The 19,429-nt window shown below is 35.0% G+C and overlaps 1 protein-coding gene across 1 annotated transcript in view; it reads left to right on the forward strand.

The window, feature by feature from the left end:
- LOC147079973 (F-box/WD repeat-containing protein 7-like) overlaps positions 1 to 19,429 on the forward strand; it is a 38,574-nt gene that overhangs the window by 8,523 nt on the left and 10,622 nt on the right. Inside the window, exons 3-11 of the mRNA XM_085947380.1 lie at positions 455 to 1,375; positions 2,775 to 2,864; positions 7,010 to 7,126; positions 8,236 to 8,363; positions 9,486 to 9,701; positions 12,167 to 12,455; positions 17,397 to 17,578; positions 17,777 to 18,002; positions 18,742 to 18,952. Coding sequence (XP_085803506.1) covers positions 467 to 1,375; positions 2,775 to 2,864; positions 7,010 to 7,126; positions 8,236 to 8,363; positions 9,486 to 9,701; positions 12,167 to 12,455; positions 17,397 to 17,578; positions 17,777 to 18,002; positions 18,742 to 18,952 — 2,368 coding nt within the window. The 5' untranslated portion in view covers positions 455 to 466. The remainder of the gene's footprint in view (positions 1 to 454; positions 1,376 to 2,774; positions 2,865 to 7,009; positions 7,127 to 8,235; positions 8,364 to 9,485; positions 9,702 to 12,166; positions 12,456 to 17,396; positions 17,579 to 17,776; positions 18,003 to 18,741; positions 18,953 to 19,429) is intronic.

Genomic DNA, 19,429 nt, shown 5'->3' on the forward strand with positions numbered 1-19,429 from the left:
CATACAAGCATGGCACCTCAATGACCTCCATCAGTTTCTTCAATGAGTTGAGAGAAGGAGAGTTAGACGATCCTTGGATGCTTTAAATCTAGAAGCAGTCTTCTCTATGGAAATCCCGTCTGATCCACATTAACAATTAAATTTGGTGGATAACTTCCACTTTCCACAATTTCCAATTTTAAAAAAAATGTCGCAATATAACGAATCCGCACTCACCAGGGTCACGATGAATGGTTACCTGTACAGTTAACAATAGCAACTGTAACAATAATCACATTAGTCCTGTCTAATTTCTGTGTAGATTTGAGGTTAAATTGTTTCACTATAGACGGTTTTGCTGTCACTTGAATTTTTTTTTAGATTTATGAGGTCTACAAGAAGAACAATTATTTCCTCTGTCTGGATTGGATATGTGGAATAAAGAGCCTAATTTGACATATTGTTTTTTTTCCAGATTGCATCTAGTATGGAACCATCATGTTCACGAAAATACTTTGATTGTAATGAGGGGACGAACCATGTCCCCTCTTCAACACACATAGTAGAGAGGAAGACTGAAATTGAGACTGGCGATGAGCTTGACAGCTCTGGCAGTAGTGCGCCCGATGAACCCCAGTCACTGCAAAACCTTTCAAGCGACCCCATCGATGAAATAGAACGGGAAGACTTTGAGGAAGAGAACAGACTGATAAACCAGTGCACAGGAGTGATAGTGGACGCACGGCGCCTTACCTCATCTTCTTTGTCCAGTGCCAATTCTAGCTTAGCATCCAGTTCTGAAACTATATGTAGCCTTATTTTGAACACAAAAAATGAAGAATTTACTCCCGAGGGTAGTCTTAAATCAAATGTTTCAGAAACACAATCTCAGCTATGCAACACGAAAAAGACTAGCACTCCTGATAACTGTTGTCTCAAGAAAAACCATATATATACCATGAATTTTACCCCACCTAAACCTGTAAGGCCTTCGTCTATACCAAAATACAAATTATTCGAGGGTGAAGAAACACTTGACGACACCGAGCAGAGAACATCGTGCGGTAAAAATCATGATGGGTGTGATGCTAGTACAAGGCAGTCAATCGATGGTCAGTCTGACTCGTCCATGGACAAATGCCTCGATGTTGAGAAGAATGATTTACCATCTTCAAACGAATTCAATTTGAGCGATGACTGCCGTAGAATTTCGGATAATGCCAACCAAAATGTAGACAATACTGATAATAATTTGAATGACGGTATGAAAGAAAAAAGAGACAGCATTGGAGACATGGAGCAAACCGGACAGGGAACCAGCCGAGGTTCGGACACCAAGGATTTGCCAGTAGCCGATGATACAGTGACACCCGCTTCCACTGTCCCGATCCACCATGTAAGTACGATATTGCTTTACAATTTAGTCGATAAAAAAAATGATAATTAGTAAAAATTCTTCATAACCACAAAAAAATAGCCATCGAAATCATTTATCTACTTCTACATCAATTGAATTTAAATAAATCAATTCCATAGTTAAGTTTTTCATAAATTTAATTTCATGTAAGTGTATCCTCAGATAATAGCATTAATTCTTCACTATAAAAATATACTTTATTCCTTCTTCGTTGAGACCTCATGACAAGATTGTGACCTGGTTGATTTGACTGACAGACATTGTAAAGCTTGGCACTAACCTTTCAGTATTCAGCGCCTTGCAGAACCTGTATCAGTGGAAAACCTGTGGCACTATTGATCTTTCTTTCATATGAATTGAGAACTTCATAGTCCTCTTCAAATGTCACGAGTTTTTCAGGTTGCCATCGTCCACAGGTAAACTGAAGAGATTGTCTTGAATGTAGAGTTCTCTGATGATGGACTTGTTTGTTTACTTGGCTGCCTATGAGACTCGGCATCCGCCTCCACCATCACATTTCATAAGAGTTAGAGTCTGTCTTTCTTTTGCTGTTACTGTAAAAGTAGGGCCTCCAATTAACCGGAGAGAAAATACTACGCGGTTAGCACTTTTTTTTTTACTAACTAACCGGTTCACCGGTTCAAACTGTAAGATTAGTTTTTATATACCTATATAGGTCGTTTAGATATTTTTCAAGTTAATTAAAACATAAAAAAATATAATTTTTTAAAATTTGTTATACATATTTAGTATTTTAATTATCCAACTCATTCGAGTTTCAGTCCTGTCGAATGTTTTACATATATACTTTTTGGCATATCGTCAGTTGAAAGTCTACCTTTTAACACAATGGATCGTTTCTCTACCGTAGAGCCCATAAAAATCGTACAATCATACTACGAAAATGGCAAATCTTCTGTTGTCGTTCTGCGAAAATTAAGGTCTGATTTCAATAGAAATCATCGCACAACTGAAGGCTTTATATATTCTCAAGCATTGAAGAGACTGGTAGTGTGTTGGATCACCGGACAACTGTGCATGTTCATCCAGCCCGTTCATGAAAAAACATTACTGCTATTCATAAATTCGGAAGATAATTTTTTTTATTATGTAATCACATTTTAGTCACTTTGATAATCTTTTTGCTGTTTCAAATTGGTTGCACCTTCGACATAGTGTTTTGTTGCTATTCTTATTATCCTTTTGATGTCAACCATACATCTATCTTTATGTGATATTATGTGTAGGTACAACTGATCAAAAATTATATGAAATTCAGGTGAATTTTGAAGATAGAAATCCTGTTAAGTATGAAGAGACGATAGTATTAATTTTAAACTATAAAATTATACTTACACAAACAATATTTTCCTTTCAGAGCATGCTGTTCTCCGATTATGAAGATCCTGATTCAGGAGAAGGAGAAGAGGAGGAAGCTATTTGTACATGTATATCAAATCATGTATCGGTATGTAAAACACAATTCTTTTTTTATTAGGAAAACATATTTGAGAAAATTCACATTGTGGATTAGTGGCAGTTTCTGCCTTTGAACTCAGAAATAATGGCAACTGAAATACCTAGCGGGTAAGGAGTAGCAGGTAACCGATCTCGAGTATGGAAGAATCCGGGATAAACTTAAACACGTGTCAAGAATATCTCATACATCGAATACTGACAACTGCTCTCGGTTAATGTGTTGACGCTCATTTAATATTGGTGTATTACACACACTATTGCACGTGCATAATGTGTTTAATTTTCGTAGGACACTCACACATTCAAAACCCTGCATCAAAATGTAGTGTATTGAATATAGCCTATCATAATTTTATTTATTATCTGTTCAGTGCTTTGAAGCTATAGATTATAAATTCGAAGTGGTAGTAGGCCCAACACGTCAGTAGATGAAATGACCAGCGGAGAAGGCGCTCTACTAGATCAATAAATGACATCAACGCTAGGTGAAATAGTTTGATGTAGAAGGTACAGAGGTACAGGACTGAACAGAATTGAAAAAATGTGGGAGGCATATTATATTATATCCAGCAATAGAAATCTGTAACCTGAAGAAGAATTTTAATGATTTCTTATAGTCAGGTGTTTTAGCTTGCATTGAATATTTATTTATAGTTGAGGAAGTGGTGAGGTAAGGAAGACAGTGAAGAGAATTTTTGAATGCACTCAAAGGATGGGACTCAAGATGGAAGCGTAAAACTCATCTTCCCAAAAATTTTAATAAGACAGACCTGCCAGTCTTGAACAAAAATAAGAAGATATTTTGAAGCCACATTAGTTTAGAATGATATTATTTTACCACGTTTTTATTAGCTCGTATTCTTGTTTGTCCAGTACAAATTTTTTCTTGTTTGTCCAAAATTTGTATTGGACGATTGAAGATTTTTAACTAACTTCCCGACTGGCTAGACATTTGAAACTTTTAGAATATATTAGAACACAACGACAATGCATTTTTTAATAATTTTAGCCATCTTTAAGCAGAATTGAATCATTTTCAGTTAATTCTGTTTTGTATGGAAAGTTATTTTGGAAAAAATTCATAAAAAGTAAAACACTAAACTAAATTATTAATATATACGTGCGTTACTATGGAAATCAATATGAAATGTCAAAATGACATTTCAGTATTCTATATTTATTCAGTATTTCTATCAAGTACAAAAAAAAGTATTTATTAACCTTTTCCACTCGAAATTTTTTTATAGGTACATACCACCCACTCGAGACTTTTTCCCGCACAAAGCATAATTTCAATATAAAACATTTAATTGGTGAAAAAAATGTAAAAAAAATTTTTTTTTTTTATTCTGTAAAATAAATTTATAATGAATATACTGTACTTATTTTTAGTTTATTTATAATTCTTCATTGTGTGGTATTTCACAAAGCAATCTCCAATATGTAATCCTGGCTTATCACAGAATCGTAATGAAATAGCGGTATGTAGAGAACTGGCTATAAAGTGTAAATCGTCCATTATGACTATAAATATGATACAAATGAATTGCCTTCAAATACACTTGTAATATAAGCGGCTGTCTCGTAAATTTCCTAAATTAGTTTCGGGCTCATAACAACTCATTCCCAGTGCGGTACACATTATCAAAAGATTTCTCAAAAAATAATAAATCGATACGTAATAATTTTCATTTGACTCATTAGAGTATTTCACATTATATAGGTTCCGAATCGGCATAATATACTAGTAAGTATTGTCATCAAAAACAGTATTCAAATATAAAACTGTAAACTATACGAGACGCCCCTGCGCAAGCGAGAACCAATAAAAAATATAAACACACTTCAAAATCATGCGTGACAAACACTTCACTCTAGTCTGGGAACGTTCAATAAATAAAATTTATGTGACAAAAAAACATTGCTTGCAAGCGACGACCTACGAATAAAAAAAGAGAAGATTCCGATAAAAATACTATGTTGAAATTAGGCACGCAGTATTCTTTTGCCGACTTCTTTCTCAGATAAATGTAATAACCTATTATTATTCATTCTAACTTGATTGAAATCGCATTATATAAATTTCTGAAAATATTACAAAAAATGACTTTATAGGCGGTGCCGCCGCTACGGCGGCACTCGAGTAATACGGGAAACTTCTAATGCCGCCGATATGGCGGCACTCGAGTGTTAAGGGTTAATAGTTTATATGATTCAACAGAAAATTTAAAAACGTGGTATATAAAAAGTTCTTTTTATCTTGTAAATTTAGTGTTATATTTATATGAGACTACTTCAGGCGAATTCAACCCTTTGCATGCTACGATGTTTTTAAAAATCCGGGCGAGGATTGCTACCATTTATTGTCAATAAATGAAAATATTGTATAATTTTTAGACACCTTACCACTCCAAATACGGATGACTCACAATACTTGTTGAGACTAGAAAGCAAATAGTGACTAAAGCTGCATTCACACATGATATATTACTTTTTTTTTTTTTATAATCCTATCTTGTTTTCTTTATCTCAGTTACATTACAGCCCGTAGTGTCATAAGTTTATGAAAATGCTATTTGTGTTTGAAATACAAATGGAGGAATACAATTATAAAATCTAAAATACAGTATTGGAAGTTCAAATAATTGATAGTCACAAATTACACTTTCACATCACTAAATGAAGCGCTAGTTTCAAAAACCCCTAAAACAATTTTAGATAGTTCCGAGAAAAACAATTTTAGGTAGTTTTGAGAAAAATGAGAAAAACTCATATCGATTAAATCTGTGAACTTTATGTATTTATTTTTTAATTCGTTACATTTGAAAGAGTATTTTGGCTTTCCATTTTAGGGTTATTTGAAAAGCACACCCAACCATTTTATCGAAGAAGAAGATGGTTTTTCTAATTCAGAAACCTTCGCGGGTGTGCACACAACAACTTAACAAAGTTTCATCGCAATCGGATGAATGGTATAGGAGCGCATACGGGACAAGCAAACAAACATTCATTTTTATATATATAGATTTTAAATAAAATGTTTAATAACCAAAAGCATTCTCCATATAGACTGTATGAGATTGTATGAAAGTGAAGATTCATTTGTAGAAAGCTTCATTATCGCAACTATTCGCTCACATCAGCTGATAAAAACTGCAAGAATTTCAACACTATCTGAAATACAATTGATCCAATATTGAATGTGCAGATATTTCTAAAATATACATTGAACTTTGAATTTGGTATGAATGGATGGTAATGACAATTCATATCAAAACCAAATCTGTATCTGCCGAGAAAAGGTTAGACCGTGTCAATTGTTGTACATTGATAGGCAATCAACAGTGAAACCTCGATTCTACCGTTTTCAAGGAACCCTAAAAAAAAAACGATAAATGCGGGACATATATATTTAAAAAAAAAAAAAAACTCGTTTTTCTCCTGTATTTTTTTCGAAGTCTTGAATTATTTTCAGTTCCTCATCTAGAGTTCTAGTTTTCTTCATGGGGGGCATTTTAGTTGCGACTTATAAAAATTCGTGATACGAGATGCGAGGCAAGCCTGAGCACCAATCGACCAATGCAAAGCGACGTGACTGAAAGGTCTGTATGTATCATAAACAATTCTACGAAAGCGAAATGAAAAATATTCAACAAAAACGGTCAATCGGGATAATATTTGTGATGGGACCATAATATTTAGATGATAGAGGAAAACGATAAATCAGGGAACGGTTGATGCGGAATAATTTAATATTGTTCTTATGGGTGTTTGGCGGGACTTTCAAAAATGAACGATCCGTGCGGATAAACGATTTATGCGAAAACGGTAGATCGGGGTTCCATTGTACACTAAACCATCATTATTTTGGATATTTTGATAAACATTAAAAAAAATACATGTCATGTCACATAATACCGAAACGATAAAATAGCTGCAGGTGATGGTGGCTATAATATTACTTTATAGCCATAATGTTTTAATGCGCTAATGTATAGAACATTAATTTTTCTTCGACTATCAATTCAACTACACTGAAAACATTGTGGAATCGTAATACAAAAAGTTCATAAGACAGCCTAGTAATAGTCCAAACTCTGTGTTATTATATTAACATTGTATTTTTGTTCATAGGAGGATGAAGATAGTTGCATAGATAATAGGCAGACGTGTGATGATGAAATGACGATGCTCAGTGCATCAGACAGCGAAGCTCAATATCATTCAGCAGATGAAAACTCCAGGCTTTTGGTACTTATTCATTTAATTTTTTTTTTACTTCCTACACCACCTCCTTAGTGGGCCATGTGAACACCACACGATGTTTCCAAAAATCTCTGTCGTTCTCCGGTCTTTTTGAGTCTTCCCAGTTCTGCTGTATACAACCTATGGGTATACTTATCAGCCATCCGATTTCGTATAGTGTTTGGGAATCCATAGTATGTCAGGTCAAGGCCATCTGCTCACGTGAATACTCATAAAAGACAAGACTGAAATTCAAATGTATTTCAATGGCGACTTGCTGACGGCAAGACTGGAATCTCTTAGTTTCAAAACGTCCGCGACCGAAACGGAAGAGACACGACATGCTAGTCTCCCAGTTTCCAGTCACCCATAAAACAATGGTATCAATATCAGTAGATTTGATGTAAAATCATATTTTCTTACCAAAATTGGTAGCACTGAACTGAACTAAACAAGCAAAACAAGTCAAGACGTCAAAAGATGGGCGAACCGATTTTTAATTTAAAATATGTGGCAGATGTTGAGAAATACTCCTGCCTGTATAATTACAGGCTGCCAGAATATTCCAAAGATAAAAAGCATATAGTGAAGTAGGAAAGACAATGGGTTTGACAGTTTGAGGTTATGAGATTATTAGGTTTGAGTATCGCAGTGTGCGAAGCATCAGTCACTGGCCAGTTTATGAGCTCCATCACCAACCAGTTCGTCAGATTTTAGTTTCTGCATGAGCGAATGGCCTAACTTTGCATTTTCATCTTAGGACGAGATTTCAGTTAAGGAGTAGATAAATTATTTTGAGGAATTTTTAAAATGGATTTTCCAAGATAATAAGTTTTTGCTGTTTGAATGACAGCTCATTGAGGCTGATTTATGCTACTCCAGGCCGTTCCCGAGCTGGGTATTGCCCGGGCCCGGACATGACTGTGTCAAAGATTGTTAAAAAGAATAAATTCCACAAAAAGTAAACATGAATCATGTTTCGCTCTACCATGGCACATTTCAAAAAAAATCCTCATCGGGTACTAGGGTAGATGGGTTTTAAAATTATTGATTATTTGTGTACTTATACTTACTACTTATACCTGAGATATTCATTGTTTATTTACTTTTTATAGCGTAAACGCAAAGTAGAAAGTCCATCGAGCTGTTCTTCAACAAAGAAGCACTATGTGGATCCTACTTTGGACTCCCGAACTACTAATACTGCGGAATACCCACCAGAAGCACGGCATTGGTTGACTAGGTAAGATAGGATTTTGTTAAGTCACTCTGAATACAATACAAATATGTCGTCAACTCATGAATACTAATTGAAACCATGGTAAATTTGTTACATAGTGCCTCATTCAGTAGCACAACTGGGTAGCTATTTAAACTAGGGGTGCCCAACCCAAATCATTTGGTGGACCAAAAAAAATATTACTGAGCTTAGGTGGGCCACACATTAAAAAAAGTAAAACAAAGAACTTATTCAAAATATTTTATTACCTTATAATTAATGTAACACTTGTTTTTGTATTTTGTTTGATAACTTTTTCATATCGAATGGTAATTTAGCCAACGCGCATCGCAGTTGATTGGTCGTGTTTTCACTGAGCAACCTGCTGCGACACTTCGCTTTTACTACATTTAATTTCGAAAACAACGATTCGCAGCAACATGTAGTACAAAATGCTGCTGTAATGCACATTGACAGTCGTTTTAATTTTGGAAATTTATCTTCGAGGATAATATATTTCTTATAAAACTCAAGCTTATTCCCTTCGAACATACACTTTAACTCTATGCTTGACTGAAGTTCTATTAGCTCCATTTGTAAATTTGGAGGCGCTGATTCCGCCTCCACGCTAAATGGAGTTTAGAATATTATGAACATTTCCTCATGCTTTTTTTACATAAATGCGAATCTGGGTTCGAATTCTTTGATCAATGTTTAAATATTGTTTCTTCGTCAGTATATTTAAAAAAAAAAATTACAGTCACTATTATGTATGGAGTGTGTGGAGCCGGCATAAGCATAAAAATAGGTACTAGCATGCAGCACAACAAGAAAGTTCTAATTTCACAAAATATAATATAAATGTGGTTAATTTATGAGAATTTTTTTGTGTTGTATGAATACCAAAATATAGAAATCTGAAAACTTCAATTGGGCCTTGGGCCACTGGTTGGGCATGCCTGATTTAAATAATATATTTGATGGACTACTATGGATTATTATGTATTAGTTTCCTCTTGTCAAGTCGCGTGTCTACTCGTAATGATGTGGTTAAAAATTTGGCTTATTCCCTGCTATTTATTATTTTTTGCTTTGATTTCATTAATATGGTTCTTGAAAAAAAATGATATTGTTTTATTATCGAAGGTTTACTTTGTGGTCTGGAACGGAGAGACTCCAAGCCATCGACCTCTTGATCGGACGCTGTGCAGCTGATCAAGTTCGTCATATGATGCAAGCAATTGAGCCGTTATTCCAACGAGATTTCATATCACTCCTGCCTAGAGAATTGGCTCTAGCTGTCTTGGGCTACTTAGAACCTCGTGACCTGTTGAGAGCAGCTGAAACATGCAGATATTGGAGGTAAATTGAGTTTTAATATTTTCAATTTTGGGAAAACTGCAGTGCTACTCCAGTGGAGTTCGAATGAAACATTATAATACAATCAAGTATTTCATTCAATGAAGATGTAGTTATCTAAAACCATTAGCAAGATAAATAGATATTATTTTAAAATTCAAAGATTATAAATTGCCTATTTTGTAAGAATTTCATTTTATTACGTGTTATTTTTATCATTAAAAATTAGTTTAAAAATTGGTGTCTTGAAAATTCATTGATGTAATGTATTTTACAACGTTTTTCTCAGCTCGTATTCTTATTTGTCCGGTGGTTGTTTGTCCGGTACAAATCTTGCAATCGATTTTTAACTAACTTCCCGACTAGCCAGACATTTGAAACTTTTAGAATATATCAGAACACGATGCCAATGCATTTTTTTAATACTTTTAGCCATCTTTAAGTAGAATTGAATTCATTTTCAGTTAATTCCGTTGTGTATTTAAAGTTATTTTGACACCATTATTGCTTGCTAGGGCTCGGGTCCTAGCAACCAAGTTATTAATATATACGTGCGTTACTATGGAAATCAATATGACATGTCAAGTACAAATTTTTTTGATCGTTTAAGCTGGTCAAGTCAAGTTTATATGGTTCAATAGAAGATTTAAAAACATTGTGTATAAAAAGTTCTTTTTATGTTGTAATTATTTATAGACTTTATTTATTTAATTTAAACATAGATTTTTATAGAAAATAAAGATTTGTTTAATTTGAAATGTTTTTGTTCTCGTTAACACGTTTTCAAAAATCGCGAAAAATATCAAGATGTTGAAATAATAGTAATTTTCAAAACCTGAAAACTGTATTAAAAATATGAAATTATAAAAAAAATTTAGCGATGTTAGTGCGGACTGTTCTTTATGCATATGTGCATACGCGTGCCGACGTCACTCATTCCGGGTCTAAGATAAACACATATAAACATGTCGTGTCCGGAAACTTGTACGTATGTAGTTCGCCGTATCACACATCACCGTGAAATGTTGTATCGGAAATATATGGTCGTGTATTAAGGACCGTCTGACCTCTTTGGGTCGTATAGGACATAAAATTCATGTCTAAATAAAACACGGTTTTTGTCAGTTTACACTTTACAGGAAGCCAGCCAATTTTGAAAATAGCCGATATACTGGATTACTAGTTTGGTTAGGTTTTCATTCTTGAATTCATGAATTTTGCCAAAATTGAATTGAATTGTAGTAATGTTCATATTGAATCTAATAAAATTGGAAAATTAGAATTCTAATAAAAGTCATCTCTTTCCGATAAGAAAGCTCATGGCGAACTGTGCCACGGTGAAATGTTTTATGTACAACTAACATGTAACCTAAATAGGCAGTGGTTTTTAATGTTTTGTCAATATTATAACTTATGGTTGAAAAATACTGAAAGTTTGTCTGTCACAATATGTCACTCTCAATTATACTTATGGTATAGTCTAAAATACGGATCCAGACAAAACCTGGGTTTCTCGACTCACCATCGAATTCTGACATAATCGACCCACTTGTTCACACATATTCCGCGATCCGTTTATTGACTAATGGATTCTCCGGTTTTCAATTTTTTATCACTAATTTATTACATTTTCGGTTACTTCTGAGTGTTCCGGTGATTTTCATTCCTTTATTTAGTTATTCTTCTTCGTAAAGGAACACTGTTATAATAGTTTGCCATAAATAGAGAATGTTCTACTTCAGTCTTTCCATCCATCAATTTTTTGACAACCTTATTGGTTTGGTCTTTCCCATCCAACTCTTTGTCAGCGGCGCCCACCATATATAATTAGTTTTAAAGCCAATACCACTTGATTCTTCCAACATATATATTTTTATCACATATTTGGTTTTTTTGCCCTTTATGTACTTACGAAATCTTAACTTTCCTCTCCAGAACATTAGTGACTCGTCGATAGACAGATGTTTTCGAGGTTCATATATAACATTCATTTTGTCATTGAAGAAATTTATCAGTGACTGAATTTTGTCTAAACTAAAAGTGTCATCTCTAATGTTTATTGAAGTGCAATGTCCGGAGAAAACAAAATTCTGTGTTGTGACATAATTATATTGAGAGAAAGCTTTTAGATTGATGAGGTGGTGTTTTTTCCAGTAATTGTTTATTCGATTCAGTCTAATATTTTCCATATGTTATAATAATCCAAGCCTAATGTTAAATTCAACTACTGAAATATCTTTCCAATATATAATTCTGCTTCTGTCTCTTTCCGAATGAGCTAAAACTTTTACAGAATATTCGTTGAATTCGTTTATGACGAGATTGTAAAAATCATCATTTTGATTTACAATTTCAACCTAACCGATTTCAATAATTTGTTTCTGCCGTCCTGTAAAATAGTGATACAGTTAGACACAACCATTGTTATCATAGTATGTTCCTCATTGGTTAATAATTGTATTTTTCAGATATCTAGCAGATGACAACCTTCTTTGGAAAGAACAATGCAGACGGATCGATATAGTGACATTACCGAGGAGTATGAGGTCCAACCCCTTGTCTGAGAGCACGTGGAAAGCTGCATTCATGAGACAGCACACCATCGAAAAGAACTGGTTAAAGAAGTCTATGGCGTCACCGAAAATCTTGAAAGGTCACGATGATCATGTTATAACCTGCCTGCAATTTTATGGAAATAAGATCTTAAGTGGTTCCGATGACACTACCTTGAAAGTATGGTCGGCTTTAACTGGACGGGTGAGTTGAAATTTTATTATTACATTATTTAGGCATGGACGGTGGGTTTTATTGTCGTAATAGATTTTTGGTCTGTCACTGTTATCAGTTTTCAGTCAGTTTTTGACAGGCCATGGTGGATTCGCCTTGGACTTGTAACCTGGCCAACATGTCCATGTGGCAGAGAACTACAAGATGGAAACTACATCCTCTGGGAATGTCCGTGAATGTGCTCTGAGAGGGAAGAGATGCTTAACCTTTTCGTCGCGCCAATGGTCGCCCCAATGTATATCATTTGTCAGCGGCGTGATTTTTACGAATCATAAATCATATCATAACTCGTTAAAAACTGTCATTAAAAATCCGAGAAGCAGTAGAACCGATAAATATACATTCCTAATAATTTTACGACATCTAAAAATAAACAAATACAACTTAAATGGGGCGATATAGCTTGAACAAACACGTCCCATAGTAAAAAAACCATGCATAGGTACATACCAGGCGGCCACGGTCGTACTTCAAGTGGCATGGACACTTGCGCCGATGACAAGTTTATTAGGGCACGTGGGAACCCCACTTCAAACACAGAACACATTAATATTTTACAGAGCACATAAAAAATATTACGAAATCACTTTATTTATTATTGAGGGGTTATTTCAAAACACAAAACATAAAATTTTATCGGACAAGAATTTAAAATTTAATAGTTTCATGGTAATCGTAAAAACAGGGCTGAGGGCACAAAGCTACATCACATTCTCGACACATAATATTTGTCATTTTTCTTTTTGTATTTTTAATGGTAGATTGGGAACATACCCGACACCGCCTAAATGCTTTGACTTTTTTCTCAGTTGGGGGAACTTGACGTGGCAAATGTTTTAAAAGTTCGGTTTTTAACATTCTTTTTGGATTATTACTGGAAGAAGGTATATTTAATGATGTTGAAGGTTTTGAGGCACTACCATATTTTTCTATTAATTGACGAATTACTTTAATCTGAAAATCGGCCAAAGAAGTTTTTTTACCGGTTATGACTGTGTAAATAATACTAGCATTTAATAAAAATAAATCAATGATGTGGAAACCAACTTTTTTGTACCACTTAATTGTTTTTCGCATGCACGACAGACTACTCAACATCATGTCAACTTTATCGACAGAGCCCATGTTTTTGTTGTAATCAACAACGCACTTCGGTTTTATAATGGGTAGTCCCGTGGCTCTATTGGTTTTATGTGTGGGCACCATTGAGTCGTCGTGCATGGTAGTTATCATGTGTACCTCCCTTTTGTCATGCCATTTCAACACAAGCAAAGGGTGTCGGTTTAAAGATTTTATTTCACCCTTTTTTAATTTTTGAATTTTCGGCATTTGCTTCCGATTGCTGCGAACTGTCCCGCACGCATTTGTTTTTTGTTTAAACAAATGTTCAAATAATTCTGGGCTGCTGTACCAATTGTCGCAAAAAAGTTTATGGCCTTTGCCAAAATAATCCCTCATCAATGTGGTCACAACAGCCCCAGACACACCCAACTTTTCACTATCGGTAATTTCAGTTCCGTCGCCACAATAAATTATAAAATCTAAAATATATCCAGTTTCAACATCACAAATAACAAATAACTTAATCCCAAACCTATGTCTTTTTGAAGGTATAAACTGCTTAAATATAAGTCGTCCTTTAAATACTATAATACTTTCATCTATACAGAGGTTTTCATTCGGCAACATCGAGTCTTTGAACAAATTTCTGCAGTGGTCAAGAAGTGTTCTAATTTTGTAAAGTCTATCACCGGCAGGGGTTTCACTGTCAGAGTAGTGAAGCATTTGCAAAATTAGCTCATAACGATCTCTGACCATCGTTTGGCTAAAAATTTTTGCATCTAACAAAGGGTCGGTACTCCAGTGTTCCTCTATTGTAAGACGGCGGTTTCTCGTCATCAATAGGGTAACAGCGTAAAATATGTACAATTCGCTTATGGAAGTATCATACCAGTTATGAATTCGGGCGTTAGGTGTGTGGACTTGTGTGTTGGTCAGATGATCGTGATAGCCGTTGGTAAAGTTCACTATTTTACCCATTATATCTTCATTTAAAAAGTGTGTGAAAAACTCCATTTCACTTGAATTCTCATTCAAGCCTACACTTGGATTAACACCAGTGTTAAAACTGTCAAAGTCATACACAATTGGCACAAATGGTCCCGCGGTCCACGGTTGACGTGGAGCCTCTGGTGCTTCATGTCCAGAGGTGGAAGTGGAAGCCTCTGGTGCTTCATGTCCAGAGGTGGAAGTGGAAGCCTCTCCCACATTATGGTCAACATCAGAAGGGTCGTCAATATTGTGTGGTTCTGCCAGCCCTGTTTCTCCTTCATCATCAGTTTCCATTTCATAATCGGAATCCAAGTATTCAATGGATTCTTGGGCTTCCTCATCGGATACACTATCACGCGCAGACATTTTGATCGCAATGTACAAAAATTAACTTTAAATATTTCACTACACAATGTACCTACACGAACTTATTGTCACTATTACAAATGTATATAAAAATATATATGAAGAATCTGTGAATTCGAAATTATATTATTGAAATTTAAAATACTACTTTTACACACATTTTCCACTAATTTCAATGGGTAAAATGTATGAAATCTCCAATATTATGATTAAAATAATTACACTTAATCACAGAATCGCGTATTCAAAGTATTTTTATAAAAGCCGAAACTGAATGGTATCGATAACCGTACGAAACCAGACACACACTGTTGAAATAGTATCACCGCACTATTCCAAACAAAGCCGAAGTCGGAAATGACATCACACGCCTGCGCATATTGCGCAACCAACTAGCGGAGATATTTGAATCGACAAAACTGATTATTTGTATTTTGAAGGAAGTCGATATGGGTCAAATTTCGTCTCTGTTGCTTACCAAATAACGAAAATACAGCAGTAGAAACTTACTGTCACCTCTAGGCGACGCTCGCGGCTCACATATACGGCGATCACCGGCATCTCTACATGACGCGCGCGAGGAATAGGTTAAGTCGGTCCAAGCAGTTGTTAGGCTCATCGGCAACATTTGCTCTCAGCTAAACAGACCCATTTTCGAAACATAGAGCTGTATTCACATTCATACACCTGACACTATATTTCAATACATTATCTCTTGTGAATGGCCTATGCAACGAGGCTGGAACATCAAGAAAAGAAGGAGAAAAAATACATACTGACATCCCACAATCTATTATGATAACAACCACCTATGAGTCTCAAATATTATATGGGTTTTATTGTCTACACAAACAAAACTTAAACTTAACTTCCTGCTACAGTAAAACCTCGTTAATAAAAACACGGTTAATTCAAAATTCTCCGTAATTAGAAATTTCCGCAAAAAAAAGTCCATTGAATATTATTTTCATATAAAACCTTACGTTTAATTCAAATTTCGTAATTCGAAATGATTTCAGAGTGCTGGCATACAAAAATATCAATAAATCGTAATAAAGTACACTATTTCATGAGCCGGTCATTGAAAATTGTGACAGATTTTTCTTAACACGTTGATCGCCATGGGGGTCACCGGTGACCGGCAAAGAAGACCTGCCTTAGAGTTGTTCTACAGCGCCGGCGGGCAAGCGCGCAGTGCATTTTTCGATACGCGGTGACCGGCATGGCCCTTCTGTATATTACTGCCACTTGGCCTGAAAATATGTCTTCCCAGTCACAAAATATAGGCTCACTAATGTAAAGAATGTACATAATGAAAAAAAAAGTTTTCCTTTTAAATTGTAAATGTGTTTTTATTGATATAAAAATAAAAATTAAATAGATTATAAAAATGTAAGTTATAAAAAATATGTAAATAATAAAAAAAATAGAATAACAAAAATGATTATAAGGTTTGTATACGTATATTTCCAGTTTATGTGTATCCAGGTATTATACTACCCAATTTGAAAACATTATTCCGTATTTGTGCCTTTTCTGTTTATTATACTATCTAAATCTAAATATAATTCGACCGCGAAATGGCACCATGCTCTCGTCAACACATATGGACAGGTGACCGGCGAAATGGCCGGCACGGCCCAATAGAATAAATTAACTTGTTGGCGCCGCGACGGACACATGTGGCCGGCACATCATAAAAACCAATATTTACGTAAAAAAATCATCAAAATGAAAAAAAAACATTATATTCTTTCATAACCTATCAAATAATACCTTAAAAACAAATAATCATGTTTACAATGTTTTGTCTGTAGAGTTTTTGAAATAGTGGCTTATTATACAATTCTATTTATGTGAAACACTTTCTGCAATAAATAAATTATTTTAACATATTTCAAAAAATTGCACATTGCCAGCACTATTGCCAGAAAAAATGGTGAAACATTGCGACCTGCGTCATCATTTGCCGATTTGAACATGGGCCGAATAAAGATATCATTTAAAGTAGATACAACCATTTTTTTGAACACTCGCGGCAGCTTTGAATAAAGCTTCTGGTCTCTGAACCCATGACAAATGGTCTTATTAGTGTTTTACATTATTACTACAGTATTGCGTGTATGATACCCGTGAGTCATCGCAATATAGGCAGAGTTAAAATTTTCAATAACTTGCATCTCCAATAATCTGTTTATGAATGAATGGATTTTCTATGAGTGTATCTAGGCAAACCCAGATGTGTATGAGCTGGGTCGTTTACAAGGGCCCTTTTGGGGGGCGTAAACCTGGGAGATGCAGGGTTCGATTCCCTGCCGGGGGTGGCTTACTTAAAAAAAAAAAAAAAAGATTTTTTCTATTGATTATAATATATTTTCTCAGAAAGTGTTTTTCAAAATTATGTATGTTCAATAATTAGAATGGTACATTAAATCTTGTGAATTATTCATTGAATAAAAGAAATAGTTAATATGCATATTTGTTTATTTTAAGTGTTTGCGGACTCTTGTTGGTCACACCGGTGGTGTCTGGTCATCACAGATGATAGGGCGTACAGTAATCAGTGGCTCAACCGATCGGACGCTGCGTGTATGGGATGCAAATACAGGAGCCTGTCTCCGCACCTTGACTGGACACACATCGACTGTGAGGTGCATGCACCTATTCAATGACAGGTACATATCCACATTTAAATCCATAATTTTCCATTCCAGGCTCGGTTGCAAGTAAAAAAATACAATATCTAATTCTTGTTATTTAATTGCTCATCTCAATATTGAATCGTGCCAACCCAAGGGCCAGAGTAAAAGCTTATAAATGTTTTTAAAAAGTGGAAATAGCTTACAAATATTTATTATTTTCTGTCCAATTAGGGTGGTTTCTGGTTCCCGCGATGCAACGCTCCGCGTATGGTCTGTCCCCGACGGAAGGTGTCTGCGCGTGTTGGTGGGCCACATGGCTGCTGTGCGATGCGTTCAGTACAACGGGAATCTAGTGGTTAGCGGAGCGTATGACTACTTTGTGAAAATATGGAATCCTGAGACCGCGGAATGCCTACACACATTAGCTGGTCATTCCAACCGAGTGTACAGTCTGCAGGTAGATAAATACAAATATCTTTAATAATGTTCTTGTGATTCTTATGTATTCATACTTAAAAAGGATCCAGAATCAAATCGGGTATGGCCATTTTAAGATTATCATCAAATCGTAAATTGAAATCGAAAATTTTCTTTAAGTGCTACACACTCAAGCTTTATCATAAGCTTACTACGCAAACCGGATTGTATCGGGAAGCCCGTGTATGGACGGGAAAACTGTAGCTTGCGCAAACCGAAAAGCGAAGCCTACGTAAAATTCGATTTACTTGAAACTTTGGTTTGTGCAAACTCAGTTTATGCGGTAAAGCTAGTACATGTGGGCGGGATACGGGACACAAGCCGTGCTTGTTCTCAGTTTGTCGAAGGTTACAGTGTAAATTATACGTCTTAGTACCTAATAAAGATAATTCAGATAAAATAAAATTCATGTATTCTTTGTGTAAAACCTTGTAAATTGCTTTGCACATGTTTGGAATAATTAAAGACTAGGCTTGATGAGAAATTGCTGCTGAAAATCTCAAATGTCTAGATGCTTTTCCAGTAGCTAAAAACCTCAAAATACATGTCAATCGTTATATAGATTCACGCATCATGGTGCATTTTTGTTTAATTAGAGGCATGACCAAATGTAGTAACTCATTATATTATGAATTTTTATCCATTCTTAATAATTCCATAATTAAATATAAATTTTTGTCCATTATAATGATATTATATTTTTTATGTTTGTCTTCCAGTTTGATGGTGTTCACGTTGTTAGCGGATCATTAGATACTTCCATCATGGTTTGGGATGTGGAGTCAGGGGCCTTAAAACACACTCTGATGGGCCATCAATCTCTCACATCTGGGATGGAGCTGCGATCGAATATCTTGGTCTCCGGAAATGCTGATAGCACAGTGAAAGTGTGGGACATTATAACTGGACAGTGTCTCCACACGCTTACAGGTAATGCAAGTTGCTTCTTTGTTATGCTACTTCCCCACCCCTAAGTGGAAAAATGCTTTCAACACCAACAAAAATTGGCACCTAACTTCCTTAATGTTTCGCCAGACATTTTGAAGATTTACCAAAGAGCACTCTTGATGTATTGGGTGAAGTTTTTCATTAATAATTTTAATAAAACACAATTTTTTGTACTGAATCACTTTTTTTATTAAATAATTGTACCGGTTTCGTCCGCCTCTTTGATGTCAAAATTATGAAAACTATACAATGTAAATTTAATAACTATAAATTCATGTTTAATTATATGTTATAGGTGAGTTTGCGTTATTAGTGAATATAAGTGATTTTGAAATTTCAAAACGGTGATGCTGGACTCTACTCCGACGGATATTCACAATTTTTTACCATTCTCTCACTAAATGTCAGATTGTCATGGCAAGATGAAACAATTATTTGACTCATCGGCATAATTTAAAA

Source organism: Rhyacophila brunnea, unplaced genomic scaffold, assembly GCF_057557595.1.
Source record: "Rhyacophila brunnea isolate RB1 unplaced genomic scaffold, BYU_Rbru_1.0 scaffold_1, whole genome shotgun sequence".
NCBI lineage: Eukaryota > Metazoa > Arthropoda > Insecta > Trichoptera > Rhyacophilidae > Rhyacophila > Rhyacophila brunnea.